This window comes from Neoarius graeffei, chromosome 9, assembly GCF_027579695.1.
Source record: "Neoarius graeffei isolate fNeoGra1 chromosome 9, fNeoGra1.pri, whole genome shotgun sequence".
In the NCBI taxonomy this organism is placed as follows: domain Eukaryota; kingdom Metazoa; phylum Chordata; class Actinopteri; order Siluriformes; family Ariidae; genus Neoarius; species Neoarius graeffei.
Window position 1 is genome coordinate 30,248,993 of NC_083577.1, and position 16,282 is coordinate 30,265,274.

Genomic DNA, 16,282 nt, shown 5'->3' on the forward strand with positions numbered 1-16,282 from the left:
ACTTTGGCAGATGTTGGTCACTTTCACTGTGTCTGAAATCGCTCCCTACTCACCATATGGGGCACTATATAGCGGAGACGCCATTTTGTAGTGCTGTCCGAAACCTTAGTGAGGATTATTTACACCCTATATAGTGCACTCAAAGTATCCCATGATGCATTATGAAAAGTAGTGTACGACCGATGGTCATTAACCCAAGCAATATATCCCATCATGCATTGCAGTGGCGCTGAAAGAAATCAAATTGAAAGTCTCAAATTTGATTTAATAAAAGGCAGCGGCAAAGAAGAAAGTATTCAGCTTTGATTTAAAAAATAACTGAAAGATGCAGGTACTTTCATTGATTAATGTGGGAGTATTTAAAGGAGAACTGAAGTCATTTTTAAACTTGCTTTATTTCTTAATTCACGTGTTATTCAATTACGTTTTTGCTTTTAGTAACCTTATATCGTGGCTTGTATTGGCAATTAATTGCAATTAAATATTATACTTATCGGCCTGTTCGGTTTTTAGCCATGTTGAATTTAGTTCGTTTGGTCCACGGCAGGCGTCGCTTATCCGCGCGATCTTCATGAGACTTGTGCGAGACTTCGAAACGTGAAGTGTCAGCGCCGCCATTTTGAAAACTGTTTTCCAAATGAAATATTGGCGATTACTGCCTACTTTTTTCAAACTTTCCTGATTGCTATCAAAACAAACAAAATTTACATCAACATTCGAAAGAGTGCATGCCTTTTAACAACATTGTCAGATGTTAGTCACTTTCACTGTGTCTGAAATCGCTCCCTACTCACTATATATGGCACTATATAGCGGGGACGCCATTTTGTAGTGCTGTCCGAAACCTTTGTGAGGATTATTTACACCCTATATAGTGCAGTCAAAGTCTCTCACAATGCATCACAAAAAGTAGTGTACAACCGATGGTCACTAACCCAAGCAATATATCCCATCATGCATTGTGGTCGTGCTGAAAGAATTCAAATTAAAAGTCTCAAATTTGATTTAATAAAAGGCAGCGGCAAAGAAGAAAGTATTCAGCCTTGATTTAAAAAAAAAAACTTAAAGATGCAGATACTTTGTATTTATTAATGTGGGAAATATGCTCAGTATAATATGCATTTATCACAAAAATACATGCATGTATTTATTATTTTGAAAACCCACCAGCCGACTGATCTGGCACGTTTTAATTGTGCGACACTAATGACGTAAATACCAGCGCGATGGACTAGTGTCCGAAAGCGGGTTTTTTTTTTTTCATTTTACCAATGAGCTCACTATATAGTCCTCTTTATAGTAATTCCCTATATAGGGAGTCATGAATGAGTGAGTGAGTTCGGACACAGGGTTTGATTTCCGCTGAACGTTTTACTTCCTTCCTACGATATCTCGCACAGGTCTCAATGCATCTCATTTACAGCCATTGCTTTGATATATGGACTGATATATTCCATAGCATATACACTTATAACGTGCTATAGCAGTGACAAAATAGCTATCAAAAATGCATTCCTATATTGAATAAAATGAGATAAATAGAATTTTGATAATAAAAAATTTGCCTTCAGTTCTCCTTTTATACGAAATGCCACAAATTTGCTCAGTTATCGGCTGCATGAACAATTCTGCTGAGGCTGGAGTCAGATTGTTTAGTTAAAATGCGAGAAGCACCCCAAATGGACGATCTAACCCTGGGGTGCCATGGTAACGGCCCGCGGGCCGGATATGGCCCGATTGGTCATCACATCCGGCCCGGTGGTTCGTCTCGTCTTCTTCCGCTTATCCGGGTCGCGGAGGCAGCATACTCCGGGTCGCGGAGGCAGCAGTCTAAGCATGGAAGCCCAAACTTCCCTTTCCCCAGACACCTCGGCCAGCTCCTCGGGAAGAACACCAAGGCGTTCCCAGGCCAGCCGAGAGACATAGTCCCTCCAGCGTGTCCTGGGTCTTCCCCGGGGCCTCCTCCCAGGGGGACATGCCTGGAACACCTCCCCAGGGAGGCGTCCAGGAGGCATCCGAAAAAGATGCCCGAGCCACCTCAGCTGGTTCCTCTCGATGTGGAGGAGCAGCGGCTCTACTCCGAGCTCCTCCCGAGTGACTGTGCTTCTCACCCTATCTCTAAGGGAGCGCCCAGCCACCCTGCGAAGGAAACTCATTTCAGCCGCTTGTATCCGCGATCTTGTTCTTTCGGTCATTACCCAAAGCTCATGACCATAGGTGAGAGTCGGAACGTAGATCGACCGGTAAATTGAGAGCTTCGCCTTTTGACTCAGCTCCTTCTTCACCACGACGGACCGGTAAAGCGACCGCATCACTGCGGAGGCTGCACCGATCCGCCTGTCGATCTCACGCTCCATCCTTCCCTCACTCGTGAACAAGATCCCGAGATACTTAAACTCCTCCACTTGAGGCAGGACTTCTCCACCAACCTGGAGAGGGCAAGCCACCCTTTTCCGGTCGAGAACCATGGCCTCGGACTTGGAGGTGCTGATTCTCATCCCAGCCGCTTCACACTCGACTGCAAACCGCCCCAGTGCATGCTGAAGGTCCTGGTTTGAAGAAGCCAACAGGACAACATCATCCGCAAAAAGCAGAGATGAAATCCTGTGGTTCCCAAACAGGATTCCTTCCGGCCCCTGGCTGCGCCTAGAAATTCTGTCCATAAAAATTATGAACAGAACTGGTGACAAAGGGCAGCCCTGACGGAGTCCAACATGCACTGGGAACAGGTCTGACTTACTGCCGGCAATGCGAACCAGACTCCTGCTCCGTTCGTACAGGGACCGGACAGCCCTTAGCAAAGAGCCCCGAACCCCATACTCCCGAAGCACCCCCCACAGAATACCACGGGGGACACGGTCGAATGCCTTCTCCAGATCCACAAAGCACATGTGGACTGGTTGGGCAAACTCCCATGAACCCTCGAGCACCCTATGAAGGGTATAGAGCTGGTCCAGTGTTCCGCGACCAGGACGAAAACCGCATTGTTCCTCCTGGATCCGAGGTTCGACTATTGGTCGAATTCTCCTCTCCAGTACCCTGGAGTAAACTTTCCCTGGGAGGCTGAGAAGTGTGATTCCCCTATAATTGGAGCACACTCTCCGGTCCCCTTTCTTAAAAAGAGGGACCACCACCCCAGTCTGCCACTCCAGAGGCACTGTCCCCGACCGCCACGCGATGTTGCAGAGGCGTGTCAACCAAGACAGCCCCACAACATCCAGAGACTTGAGATACTCAGGGCGGATCTCATCCACCCCCGGTGCCTTGCCACCGAGGAGCTTGCAAACCACCTCAGTGACTTCGGCTTGGGTAATGGACGAATCCACCTCTGAGTCATCAGCCTCAGTCTCCTCAGTGGAAGACATGACGGTGGGATTGAGGAGATCCTCAAAGTATTCCTTCCACCGCCCGACAATGTCCCCAGTCGAGGTCAACAGCTCCCCACCCGCACTGTAAACAGTGTTGGCAGAGTACTGCTTCCCCCTCCTGAGGCGCCGGACGGTTTGCCAGAATTTCTTCGAGGCCGACCGATAGTCCTTCTCCATGGCCTCCCCGAACTCCTCCCAGTTCCGAGTTTTTGCCTCCACAACTGCCCGAGCTGCAGCACGCCTGGCCTGCCGATACCCGTCGGCTGCCTCAGGAGTCCCGGAGGTCAACATGGCCCGATAGGACTCCTTCTTCAGCTTGACGGCATCCCTTACTTCCGGTGTCCACCACCGGGTTCGGGGATTGCCGCCACGACAGGCACCGGAGACCTTGCGGCCACAGCTCCGAACAGCTGCGTCCACAATGGAGGTAGAGAACATGGTCCACTCAGACTCAATGTCCCCCGCCTCCCTCGGAAGCTGGGAAAAGCTCTCCCGGAGGTGGGAGTTAAAGACCTCCCCAACAGAGTGCTCGGCCAGACGTTCCCAGCAGACCCTCACCATACGTTTGGGCCTGCCAGGTCTGTCCAGCTTCCTCCTCCGCCAGCGGATCCAACTCACCACCAGGTGGTGATCAGTTGACAGCTCAGCCCCTCTCTTCACCCGAGTGTCCAAGACATAGGGCCGGAGATCAGATGAAACGACTACAAAGTCGATCATCGACCTCCGACCTAAGGTGTCCTGGTGCCACGTGCACTTATGGACACCCCTATGCTCGAACATGGTGTTCGTTATGGACAAACCGTGACTAGCACAGAAGTCCAATAACAAAACACCACTTGGGTTCAGATCGGGGAGGCCGTTCCTCCCAACCACGCCCCTCCAGGTGTCACTGTCATCGCCCACGTGAGCATTGAAGTCCCCCAGTAGCACAATGGAGTCCCCAGTCTGAGCACCCCTCAGTACCTCTCCCAGGGACTCCAAGAAGGCCGGATACTGTATACTGCTATTTGGCCCGTAGGCACAAACAACAGCAAGAGCATGAGACTTTTTTTTTTTTATAATAAATTAATAAAAATCGAATGTTTTGTGTTTTTTTTTTGTAATGATTTTAAATCTAATGTTTCAATTTGATTCCATTTTCGTGTAATCCATTGGTTCGTTTTTAGCTGCTCTCTGCTTGCTGCAGCACGTGCAGGTGCAATGACCTGGATTTAATGTAGAGTAGGCTAGTTGTTGCTCGTTCACAAGATGTTGTCTAAAAAGAGAAAAGTTGACTCTGAGGGTCGCATCTTTCAGGAAAAATGGAGAGAGAAATACTTTTTATGGGAAGTAGGGGGAAAACCTGTTTGTCTGATTTGTTCACAACAAGTGGCTGTACCGAAGGAATACAATGTCAAAAGACATTACGAGACCCACGCCGACAAATACAGCCAATTCACCGGGCAACGCAGGACTGAAAAGCTAAATGAGCTTGCCTCAAACCTTCAAAAACAGCAAGCAGCTTTCTCAGTCTCGAGAGACACATGAAGGTTCGTTTTAATATCATACATCATCTTCAGTTCTCCTTTAATGTTAAATGCGGCTGTTTTCAAAGAGGGGTGTCTCAATATCTTTGTTGTACATTTTATTTCATGTTGGGGCAGTGAAGGCGAGCTACATCATCGCGTGGGAGATCGCAAAAGTGTCCAAGCCATTTTCGGAGGGTACATTCGTCAAGGATAAATACGCATCTGTTGGAATCCAATCTTTCTATCAGTCATTGCCACCAGAGTACCCAATTATCACGGCCTTTGCCGGTAAAATACTCTGTATGTTCGGGACAACATATTTATGTGAACAGGCATTTTCAGTAATGAATATTAATAAATCGAAACTGCGTAGTCGTCTGACCCATGGACATCTCAACGATGTCATGAAAATAGCAACTGCCCAGAGTCTGTCCCCCAATGTCGACAAGCTGGTAAAAAGTAAAAGACTTCTGGCTTCCACATGTAAAATGTAGCTGGTATTTCTCCCCCATGTAACCTTGTGCTGTGTGCTTGAGGGGGAATAAACAGGATGGGTGTGTGGAAATATATGTGGGACTTGACCAGCAAAGTTAATGTGCCATCTGTAGTTTGTTTTTATTGGTATGTTCAGTCATATTTGGCTCTTTTAAACTAATGCTACTGGATATTTAGTCACTTGACCTATTGGTGGAATTATTTACCCTGGCACTTCTTTCTTTTGACTCGTTTAGGCCTACTTGCCAATCGTTTTAATTGGCCTAATTAGGCCTATGCATTGACATGTTTTTGATGTGCAAGATCAATAAATCTGATCTAAGTCATTTACAGTTTACACTTGTGTTATTTGTGTCTTAGTCCATTTCTGTAGCTTTTTTTTAATAAATGTAGGCTACTTGCATGCTTAGACTGTCACATTTTCAGAGGGTAAATTGCTTTTGTCTGCCATGTTATTGTGCGCCTCATTTTGAGGCTATAGCTTTACAATTCCTTTTGGGCGTATAGGCCTTCAAAAATCATATAAAATAATGTCCTTTTGTTGAGTTAGTGTCTGGTCTTTTCAGGCCAAAAGTGTAATTCGGCCCCCAAGGTCCCACTTGAAAAAAATCTGGCCCCCTTACCAATTTCACCCTGGCACCCCTGCTTTAAAGAAACCTGAAATCAGGGTGTGATTACTTTTCACAGAAGTGAAAGTGAAACTCTGAGCATTCGGACAAGAGAGAACAACAACAGCAGCAAACAAAATGGCTTCTAAGTTTTCAGAGGAGGATTTCTCCTGTCCTGTGTGCTGTGAAATCTTCAAGGATCCTGTTGTTCTGCACTGCAGTCACAGTGTGTGTAAAGTGTGTTTGCAGCAGTTCTGGGAGACCAAAGGATCCAGAGAATGTCCTCTTTGTAGGAGGAAGTCATCTATGGATGATCCTCCCATAAACCTGGCCTTAAAGAACCTGTGTGAGACTTTCTTACAGGAGAGAAGTCAGAGATCTTCATCAGGGTCTGAAACAGTCTGCAGTCTGCACAGTGAGAAATTCAAACTCTTCTGTCTGGATCATCAACAGCCGGTGTGTTTGGTGTGTCAGATTTCAAGAAAACACACCAACCACAAATTCTGCCCCATTGATGAGGCAGTAACAGACTGTAAGGTAAATAAAACGTACATATGAACTCATGGGTCACATGTGAACAAATGCTGTTGTTCATAATCATGACAATTACTTTGCAATCAGTTTAGTTCATCTGAGTTCAAATAATATCAAAAACACAGAGACTCCAAGCAGCGTGTTAATTTATTTCAGGAAAAGCTCAAAACTGCACTGAAGCCCCTACAGGAGAAACTGAAGATATTTAAAAACTGTAAATGGAAATGGAGTCAGACTGCAGAACATATAAAGGTTAGAATCAATAACATGGGTTTGATATTATAATTGTATTTTGTTTCATTGCATATTCAGTTATGTTTCATTTGATTTTCTCATCACTGTAGATTCAGGCCCAACACACAGAGCATCAGATTAAGGAGGAGTTTGAGAAGCTTCACCAGTTCCTACGAGATGAAGAGGCAGTCAGGATCACTGCACTGAGAGAGGAAGAGGAGCAGAAGAGTCAGATGATGAAGGAGAAGATTGAGAAGCTGAGCAAAGATATATTATCTCTTTCAGGCAAAATCAAAGCCATAGAAGTGAAGATGAGAGCTGAAGACGTTTCATTCTTAGAAGTGAGGGTCATTTAGTCAGTATTTATACTGTGAGAAAATAAAACTTCTTTCCATCATCAGAACATCACATTTCTGTGGTGTAAAAATGTAAATCATATCCACTGATATTTGCTTTGTTGTTTTATAGAACTACAAGGCCACAGTGAAAAGGTGAATGATGTGCTTCCTGTCTCTCTCATTCTCTGTGTTTCTGAATCCAAACCCACAGCAACACTGACTCCTGAATGGTTTTACAGAGCCCAGAGCACACTGCAGCATCCAGAGGAGCTTTCAGGAGCACTGATCCATGTGGCAAAACATCTGGCCAACCTGCAGTTCAGAGTCTGGGAGAAGATGCAGTACACCGTCCAATACAGTAAGACAATGGCATAGGTTTGGTATTAACATTGGTAGGGACATAAACCCAATGCCAACCCCCAGTGGCGCCAACTTCAGGTCAACATACCGTAAGAGGGTCACAATATTTTGCTCTGTTGTGTTCCACCAAAAGAGTATCCATCATCGCTTCAAAGTCCAGACTTTTAAAATTTGAAGTTCAGAACTATTCATGTTATTCATGAATAATAATAATATGCAGTTCATTGGGCAGCATGGTGGTGTAGTGGTTAGCACTGTTGCTTCACAGCAAGAAGGTCCTGGGTTCAAGTCCAGCGACCGGCGGGGGCCTTTGTGTGTGGAGTTTGCATGTTCTTCCCGTGTCTGCGTGGGTTTCCTCCGGGTGCTCCGGATTCCCCCACAGTCCAAAGACATGCAGGTTAGGCTAACTGGTGGCTCTAAATTGATCATAGGTGTGAATGGCTGTTTGTCTCTGTGTTCAGCCCTGCAATGACCTGGTGACTTGTCCAGGGTGTACCCCGCTTCTCACCCATAGTCAGCTGGGATAGGCTCCAGCTTGCCTGCGACCGTGTACAGGATAAGCGGTTACATGCTGATTAACTCATTCTACCAATTTGCAAATGTGTTTTACAAGCGAATAACTCATTGACTGTCGGGAGGGTGTATGTTCCTTTCCCTCATAAATGGAAGTAAAACACATATGGAGCCTTAAACACTGCGTTCCATGAGGCTGGCAGGGGGAGTCGGCTCTCTTCTGTGGGATCTTTCACTAGTTTTAGAATGCTAGTTTAAGCTGATATTTGATTGATCTAACGGTAAAACAGGACGAGGGCTCTAGAACCTTTTTGATACGTTGAACGTTTACAATTTTATTTGGCAACAGAATGTATCTGAATTCTGATTGGTTGTTGTATCTGAATTCTGCTTGATTGTTGTATCTGAATTCTGATTGGTTGTTATATTATTGCCCTTCTGTTGTCTTCTTGAGCCCAGAGCGGAGGGGGGAGGGGGAGGAGGGAGTGACAGGGTTCTACAGAGAAAAGTTTTTAGCCACTGCTTTCAAATGAAGCCCCTCGAGAACCAATCAGTTCAGCAGATGTGTGTTCTCGGTATGGGACGTTTTCAAAAGAGAGGCGGGAGGAACCAAACATTTCTGATCCAGAAGGCGGAGTCTGTTTTGCTTATTACGTGAAAATGTTTGATTTGATTAAAAGCTGTCTGGGCCACGAACAATGTCCACATCACCATCGGGTTGTTGTTGTTTCCATGTGTCATGTTACACGAACTTGGTCAGGGCTCTGCAGGTCTTAACTGAAGCACTTCAAATTAGCGGGCTGCTAAAGATTGCAGGCACTTCACAAGCAAGACTCGGTGCAATATTAGCCAACATTAGCACAGTTTGATATGATTTAATAATGTCTTTGTGACCTTAATGAACACCAGTTGTTGTCAGTGTCAGGTCGGCTTGTTATTTACATGCCACACAAACTTAGAAAACAGTCATATTCGTATGTTGTCGTTTTTACACACTGAATAGGAACTGTTGTTAACTGAATAATTTTACAAGCTAATCTAATGTTACATTCCTCAAGGACAGTTTGCTAGCTAGCAGCCGGTCACTGTACTGCAACCGCACTTGCTATTTGACATGGTAGCCAGACATGCGTGCTGTTTCCGCAAACACGCCCCCAGAGCGAATATTCATGATCAAATTTTGCATGCTGTTTCGCCCAGTGGAAACCTACAGGAACCATTTGTGTACCGCGATTTTTTTTCTTCAATCAGAAATATTGGTCGGGACACGCCCATACCGTCCATACCCAATTCTACACCTATGCAGTAAGACTCTTAATTCTGTGTGTGTTTTCAGCACCTGTAACTCTGGACCCCAACACTGCTCATCCTGGACTCATTGTATCTGATGATCTGAAAAGTGTGAGACACAGCGATGAGAAACAGAAACTTCCTGATAATCCAGAGAGATTTGATGAATATTGGTGTATCCTGGGATCTGAGAGCTTTAACTCAGGGACACACTGCTGGGATGTGGAAGTTGGAGACTGTACAGGGTGGATTGTGGGTGTGATGACAGAATCTGCTCAGAGGAAGGGGGTGATATTCTGCAGAAGTGGAATCTGGTGTGTGCGGTATTATGATGATAAATATTGTGCAGTTTCTACACCACATGCATTCACTCAGCTCTCAGTAGCACAGAACCTCCAGAGGATCAGAGTGAAGCTGGACTGGGAGAGAGGAAAACTGTCATTCTCCGACCCTCTCACTAACACACACACTTTCACACACACTTTCACACACACATTTACTGATAAATTACTGCCAATCCTAGGTGTTTTTGGTTCCATAAAGATCCTCCCACTTGAGTGCTCTGTAAGAGTGAATCAGATCAGTTAGCATTGATGTTTTATTCCAGTTCATGAATAAAATACTGCAGATTAAAAGATTAGTGTTCTTTGTGTAAGTCTTTTTTCCCCCCTTTTGGAAACCCTGAAGCACAAACTGTGATTTTTTTTCAAGGGGATAAACTCAAAATATTGACAGAATATCTTGAAATAATGAATTAACTCAAATAATAAGGTATCTTAAAATATACTATTATGATAGCTTTTGAAAGTATGAGGAAGTCAAAACAATAAGTGAAATAATGACGCACTGTCTTGAAATAAGATATTAACTCAAAAATAATGACTTAGCATTTAATTAAAATCACAAAAGTGTTTAAATGCAGAATGAGCTGAAAAGATTATTTAATTTTATTGATGTATTTTAAATAGTTTTAAATAAATTGAGAATTTGAAAGCTCATTTCTTTACTGTATTTGTACTTGTTAGTGTTTGCTGTTACTCTTGGATGAAATGTTTAGCTGTGTGCAGTGTTGGGCAAGTTACTTCAAAACTGTTTTGCGTTATTTATTACTTGTTACTGTCATTTTAAAGTAATTTGTTACATTACAATATTACTGTATTTAAAATGTAAGGCATTACATTACTATTGCATTACTTTTAAGTTACTCTCACCAAAATAACTGGAAGTATGGATTTGGCAATCTAAATGTAGCTCAAGACGCTCAATTTGCTCATCACACATCCAGTGGAAGGTGATGTGGTATCTGACTGAGCTAGGCTTATGGTTAAAAACAGTAGAATCAGGGCTCTCAAGTTTTGAAGACAGGCAAGAGTGACATCTGGCCCGGCCCGGCCCGGCCCGGCCTCCATAAGGGGGTCAGAGGGGGCACGGGTTGGACAGGCCGTGGGAATGGGGGTGTTTCATTTAATAATATTATTTTTAGTTTTGTTGTTGTTATTATTAATTGATCAAACTTGTGGAACAAAAGACTTGACACATGGCACAATTTAACCAAATACAAAGTATTTATTCAAATTTTCTGTGCGTCTTCACAACAAAAATAACAGTTAACTCTATTTTCCCCTCACTTTTGATGTAGGTATATAACACTGGTGTGTGTGTGTGTGAAAGAGAGAATAGATAGAGATTATGACTAGTGTTTTTTATTGTACATGTTGGTTGCCTTTTTGACTCATCATTTTTGGTGTAGGCTCCCATTTAAAACAGTTTGGCTCTAGCCCAGCCATTTTGAGGGTCATAATGGAGGACAATGTCCCGTCTAAAGCCAAGCTGTTGCGTGTCGCTGTTTTGTTTAGCCCGACCATTGAAAACACCCTCTCAGCATCGACATTTGAATACAGCAGAACTAAAACCAAGGTCGCAATCTTTGACAGCCTTCTAAATTGGTTCAAGCCAGTCACCTTTGAAAAAAGGAACCAAGGGCCTCTATTACTCAAATGTTTTCCTTTTATCATAATTAGTAATGAGCAAGTCATGTTGTGTGCAAAATATTTCTTACCTTGTTCTTTGTTGAGGACATTTTCCCCCAAAACTCCTCAACATCAAATGATGTTGGGTCCTCAGGCATGGCGATGTCTATAAGCCGGTAGTCCATGAACTCCTCACTTATTTGGTCCTGCTCTTTGGGGTCGTGATAAGGAAGGAGTCCCTGAAATATGTGTGTACAAGACTGATTAGAATACAGTGAGAGACAGATTTGTTTTGTGATCATGACCATTAAACTTAAATAGTATGCGAAAACCCTTGCCTGTCCACAAAATACAAGGCATCTTCAACCCCACACTCTGCTCTCAGCTGCACATCAACAAATCTTGCGTGTTTCAGGAGAGGATTTGTCAGTGGTAGTTTAGCCATGGCATACTCCACAGCTCTGACTAGGAATGCTAGTGCTGCCTGCTGGAATTCTTTGGCCTCCTGGGATGTGACGTCTCCAGCCTCAAGAAGTCTGTTGAGCGTGGCTCTGGTGGTGAATCCTACATTGAGTTTTTCTCCTATCATGCCCCTTTTCCACCAAAGCAGTTCCAGGGCTGGTTCGGGGCCAGTGCTTAGTTTGGAACCGGGTTTTCTGTTTCCACTGACAAAGAACTGGCTCTGGGGCCAGAAAAACCGGATCCAGGCTAGCACCAACTCTCTGCTGGGCCAGAGGAAAGAACCGCTTACGTCGGGGGGGGGGTGTGTGGCGGAGTTGTTAAGACCAACAACAATAACAAGACTGCGAAAGATCTCCATTTTTAAGCGACGAGAAGCAGCAGCTGTACAAACGCGAAGTCATCCATTATTATTATTGTTGTTGTTGTTGCTGCTGCTGCTTCTTCTGCGTTGTTTTTGCTTCGATATTCGCGCCAAGGTTTATGCAAACGTAGCGACGTAACTGACGTATACAGCGACGTAATGACGTATACAGCAACGTAATGACGTGGCTTCGCTTAGCACCGCGAGCTATGGAAAAGCAAACTGGTTCTCAGCTGGCTCGCAAGTTGAACGAGTTGTGAACCAGCAGCAGCACTGGCCCCGAACCAGCCCTGGAACTGCTTTGGTGGAAAAGAGGCATCAGAGAGACAGAAGACATACAGAAAGCAAGTCAAATACACAGGCATCTTATAAGATACTGTATCCCTGGGTTTAATTGATACTTTTAAATAAGTCCATAGAAAAGGTGTATTTGTTGTCAATAAGCATAGATTACAAGTTTATCTCCATATGTGACTTCAAAACATTACCTGGCAGTTGGTGCTGTGGGTCCTTGTAGGGGATATCATGGACTTCTCCCTCTCGTAGCGCTGCTGGTGTCATGAACCTCGAACAGAGTTTCTTGATGAATTTCTTCATCTGCAAAATTTAATGTCATAAAAGATTCCAGTGCATTATCAATGCAATTGCTACTCAGTTCAATGTTTATGAGTAGATTTAAGTTTAGATAATTAAGTTATTTTTTCACTCTGTGCAAGTAATTTATCAAGGGAATAGCTACTGTACAGTACTGAATCAACAAATATGTCAGTTTTGATAACTTTAGATAGTCTTTTTTGACAAAGTCACAACCTAAATTTCATAGGGGTGTTGCACTTGAGAAAGGAGACATCAAAATAGCCTAACCCTCCCATTTACCTCTTCATACAGCTGGAATATGGATGCCTTTTCTCTCTGGAGAAGGAGGTTCAGTGTAGAGAACACTGGCAATGTGGCCTGAAGGAACAGGAGATAGACTTCCATCAAGGAATTGGAAAATGCCTCCGCCAGCCTTCTGAATCTTGGTTGTTTCCCATCTGCAAATAGACTGTTAGTATTGGGTGTCTCATATAACCATCCTGTACTAGTGTCAATATGATGTGTGACTTACTCACAGATTTGAAGTAGCTGGTGAGTGGGCCATACCGCTGCAGAATGCGGGTGATGCACATCTCCAAACTCAGCCACCTCACAGAAATGTGAGGCAGCATTTCCATGTACTCACTGCCATGGAGTTCACAAAATTCTGGTAAAATATGTAAGAAAAATAAAGTTATTTTTCCTCACTTTTGGTGTATAAGACTGGAGCTAATTGAATTACAAATCTTTCAAGTAACCTTTACGGTTTGTGCTGCCCTTAAACCAGTATCCAGTATCCACTACAAGGTCCTCAGTGTCAAATCCAGAGATCTGCAGAACATGACATGAGTGCATAGATGTATTGTCATTATACAGCAAATTATTTATTTAGCTTAACAGATATTTAATGCAAAAGCAAACATGTTGGAACTTACTTCCAAAAACCTCTGCCCTGCATGTTTGGCAGTGTTGTGTATTATGTGGCAGGGGCATCCATGGATGTAAATGCTCGGATTTTCCAGAAGAATTTTTGCTCCAATTGAATTTTTGGCACCAACATTAACCGGGGCATTGTCCACTGACAGGCCAACACAATTTCCCCATGGTATCTGATGCTCTTTCATGACGTCGTTGATTTTTTTTTTTATAAATTACATCAGCTGTGCCACAGCTTCTACCACTTGTGGTGCATATATCAAGAAATCTGTGCACCACTTTTGTGGTGTCAAATACCCTTACAGTTAAGGGGTTCATTTTCTCTAGTCCTGTAACAATAAGGTACGTAACTAACTCTGCAAGCATGTACTGCATGTGTATTATTTCAGTGTGTCTGATATGAACATGAGGACATAGAAACAGGCAATTTAGCTGTGAGAGGTATACCTGTGTCATTTGAGCCATCTGTGAGCAGTGTAAAGGGATTTTCCCTCATCTTCATCACCAGCTCATTCCTGTAATGTGGTGCAACTGCTTCATTAATGATGCACATCGATTTTGTGCTGGCACTCTTGAAATTTTGAGCTGTGGGAGAGTCTTTGAAACATTCCCTGTACAAGGGGCTGAAATGGTCAGCCACAGCAAATGGGACATTGTGTTGAACCATTGCCACGGCAACTTTCACCTCGGCTCTCCTTGTCTGCAACAGAATCAAAGAGATAAAGCTATAGCTATGCTGAAAACAGATTTGAATGTTAACACTGATTTACCCCATGTTTATGTCCATTAAAATCTATGGATTTCAGTAACAATAAAAATACACAACAGTGTAGTATTCTATCCACGTCATGGGTGAATGTCTCATGCCATAGAATCGGTTGTATTATTTAGGAAAAATGGTATTCATGAACATTGTAATCAACCTTTTGGATGTAATGTGTTAGGTACCTTGACCTCTTGCACACTCATCTCTGCAGTCACTGGCAAGTAAAAGTCTTTGACTGTGCTGGTTGACTTAAGTGCCTGCTGTTTGGCCTGATGCCCCTTACTTTCTATGCCTTGTCACATCCCACACACCTTGATGGGCACAGGAGTTCTCTTGGCGGCAGATAGAGCACCAGTAATAGGAGCTGGTGCTTCCTACAGTAATAAATGGCCATTTAGATGTCCATTAATTATTAAAAGAGCTCTTGTAGGTGGCTGCTCCTGGTACCTTTTTCGCTTTTGTTTTGATGGTCTCTTCTGACACCCTAGCCATCTCCTCTATTGTCTCTTCTACCATCTCCTCCACCGTCTCTTCTTCTTCCACCTGGACCATCTCTTCCTCCTGCACCTGCACTGTCTCTTCCTCCTGCACCCGCACTGTCTCTTCCTCCTCCACCTGCACTCTCTTCCACCTGCACCCGCACTGTCTCTTCCTCCTGCACTGTCTCTTCCTCCTGCACTGTCTCTTCCTCCTGCACCCGCACTGTCTCTTCCTCCTGCACCCGCACTGTCTGTTCCTTCTCCACCTGCACTGTCTCTTCCTCCTGCACCCGCACTGTCTCTTCCTCCTGCACTGTCTCTTCCTCTAAAGGGCTTACTCTTTTTGCCACATCTGGGCCAGCATCCTCTCTGGGCTTTTTAGGGAGCTTTCCACTCACGGCAAATGAAAGGATGCTTAATTGTTTTTTTCCTGACATCTTAGAAAGACAGCAATAATTAATGCATCTATGAGCAGGATATATAAAATATGACATGATTTTAAAAGTGACCCATTAAATTGACTATGCAATAGGCCTACACTTTTTAATTTATTTTGTGTCAATAAAATTATTTCCCCTATTTGGAGAGAGAGATGATTATAATGTGAGAATATGTCAATCATCCTGTGATAACGAAATATGACTAGGCCTAGACTACTTGTTCTGAACAGGTCTTGTCAGTGAACAGGCTGTAAAACTGTTGGCTAAGTTAAGGCTACAGACACTCAGCATTGGAAAAAATGTTGCCAATTATCTGGGCAACATTCCTAAACAGCAGTGAAGTTGTCATTATTTGTGTCAAACAAGTTGTGAATTTGTTGTAACATGAACACAGGAGATAACTGACTCTGTGCTTGCAGTGATGCTCGGAGCTCCTGGTTTCTGGGTCCAGGTCCAAACTGTAAGCTGGTTGGAGCAGAATCACGCGAACGAGCTTTTATCATTGGCTGTTGCGTTACATCTTACCCACATACTACAATGCTATGAAATGTTGGGTGCAGCGGCAGATTATAAGTTGTTTTTCAGCGTGAGAAACACCATGTGTGGCGGGAGAGCGCGACAAAAGCCCGAAAAGAGTGACTGTCACACTTAATGCGCGACACTTGAGAGCCCTGAAAGATGAGCGAAAAGGGTTAGAAAAAAATCCACCTTTTCGTGAAGTCGCTTCATCTCACGCTGAAAAAATGAGGAAAAATCCAACCTTTAATTGAACTAAATTTATTCAGAGAAAAACAAATGACTTATCAAGAAATAATTATTTTCAAGAAAAAAAGTTCCACAATTATTGGCACCCTTGGAAAGTATAGCGAACGCAGTGTAACTGAAGCATGTTTCCCATTTAAATTCTACAGTTTTTAGTTGATTGGAGTGTCAGAACTTTCAAGCTGTAGTCCATGATTTCCTGAGTCTGTTACGTGACAACAGTTTTGCGAAGTACTTCTGAGCCCATGTGGCTGTATTTGTCATATTAGCATGACAGTTTCC

The 16,282-nt window shown here is 43.7% G+C and overlaps 1 protein-coding gene across 1 annotated transcript; it reads left to right on the top strand.

The window, feature by feature from the left end:
• Positions 1 to 6,091: 6,091 nt before the first annotated feature.
• On the top strand, positions 6,092 to 9,836 carry LOC132891180 (E3 ubiquitin-protein ligase TRIM39-like). The gene is made up of 6 exons (XM_060928649.1): positions 6,092 to 6,516; positions 6,670 to 6,765; positions 6,858 to 7,088; positions 7,216 to 7,238; positions 7,325 to 7,443; positions 9,295 to 9,836. The coding sequence occupies exons 1-6, from the start codon at positions 6,118 to 6,120 to the stop codon at positions 9,834 to 9,836; spliced, it is 1,410 nt and encodes a 469-aa protein (XP_060784632.1). The 5' UTR covers positions 6,092 to 6,117.
• The last annotated feature ends 6,446 nt before the right edge of the window (positions 9,837 to 16,282 follow it).

Coding starts and splice junctions, on each gene's coding strand:
- LOC132891180 (XM_060928649.1), top strand. CDS start 6,118: ATGGCTTCTAAGTTTTCAGAGGAGGATTTCTCCTGTCCTGTGTGCTGT. Junction 6,766..6,857: donor AGACTGCAGAACATATAAAG/GTTAGAATCAAT, acceptor TCATCACTGTAG/ATTCAGGCCCAACACACAGA. Junction 7,444..9,294: donor GCAGTACACCGTCCAATACA/GTAAGACAATGG, acceptor GTGTGTTTTCAG/CACCTGTAACTCTGGACCCC.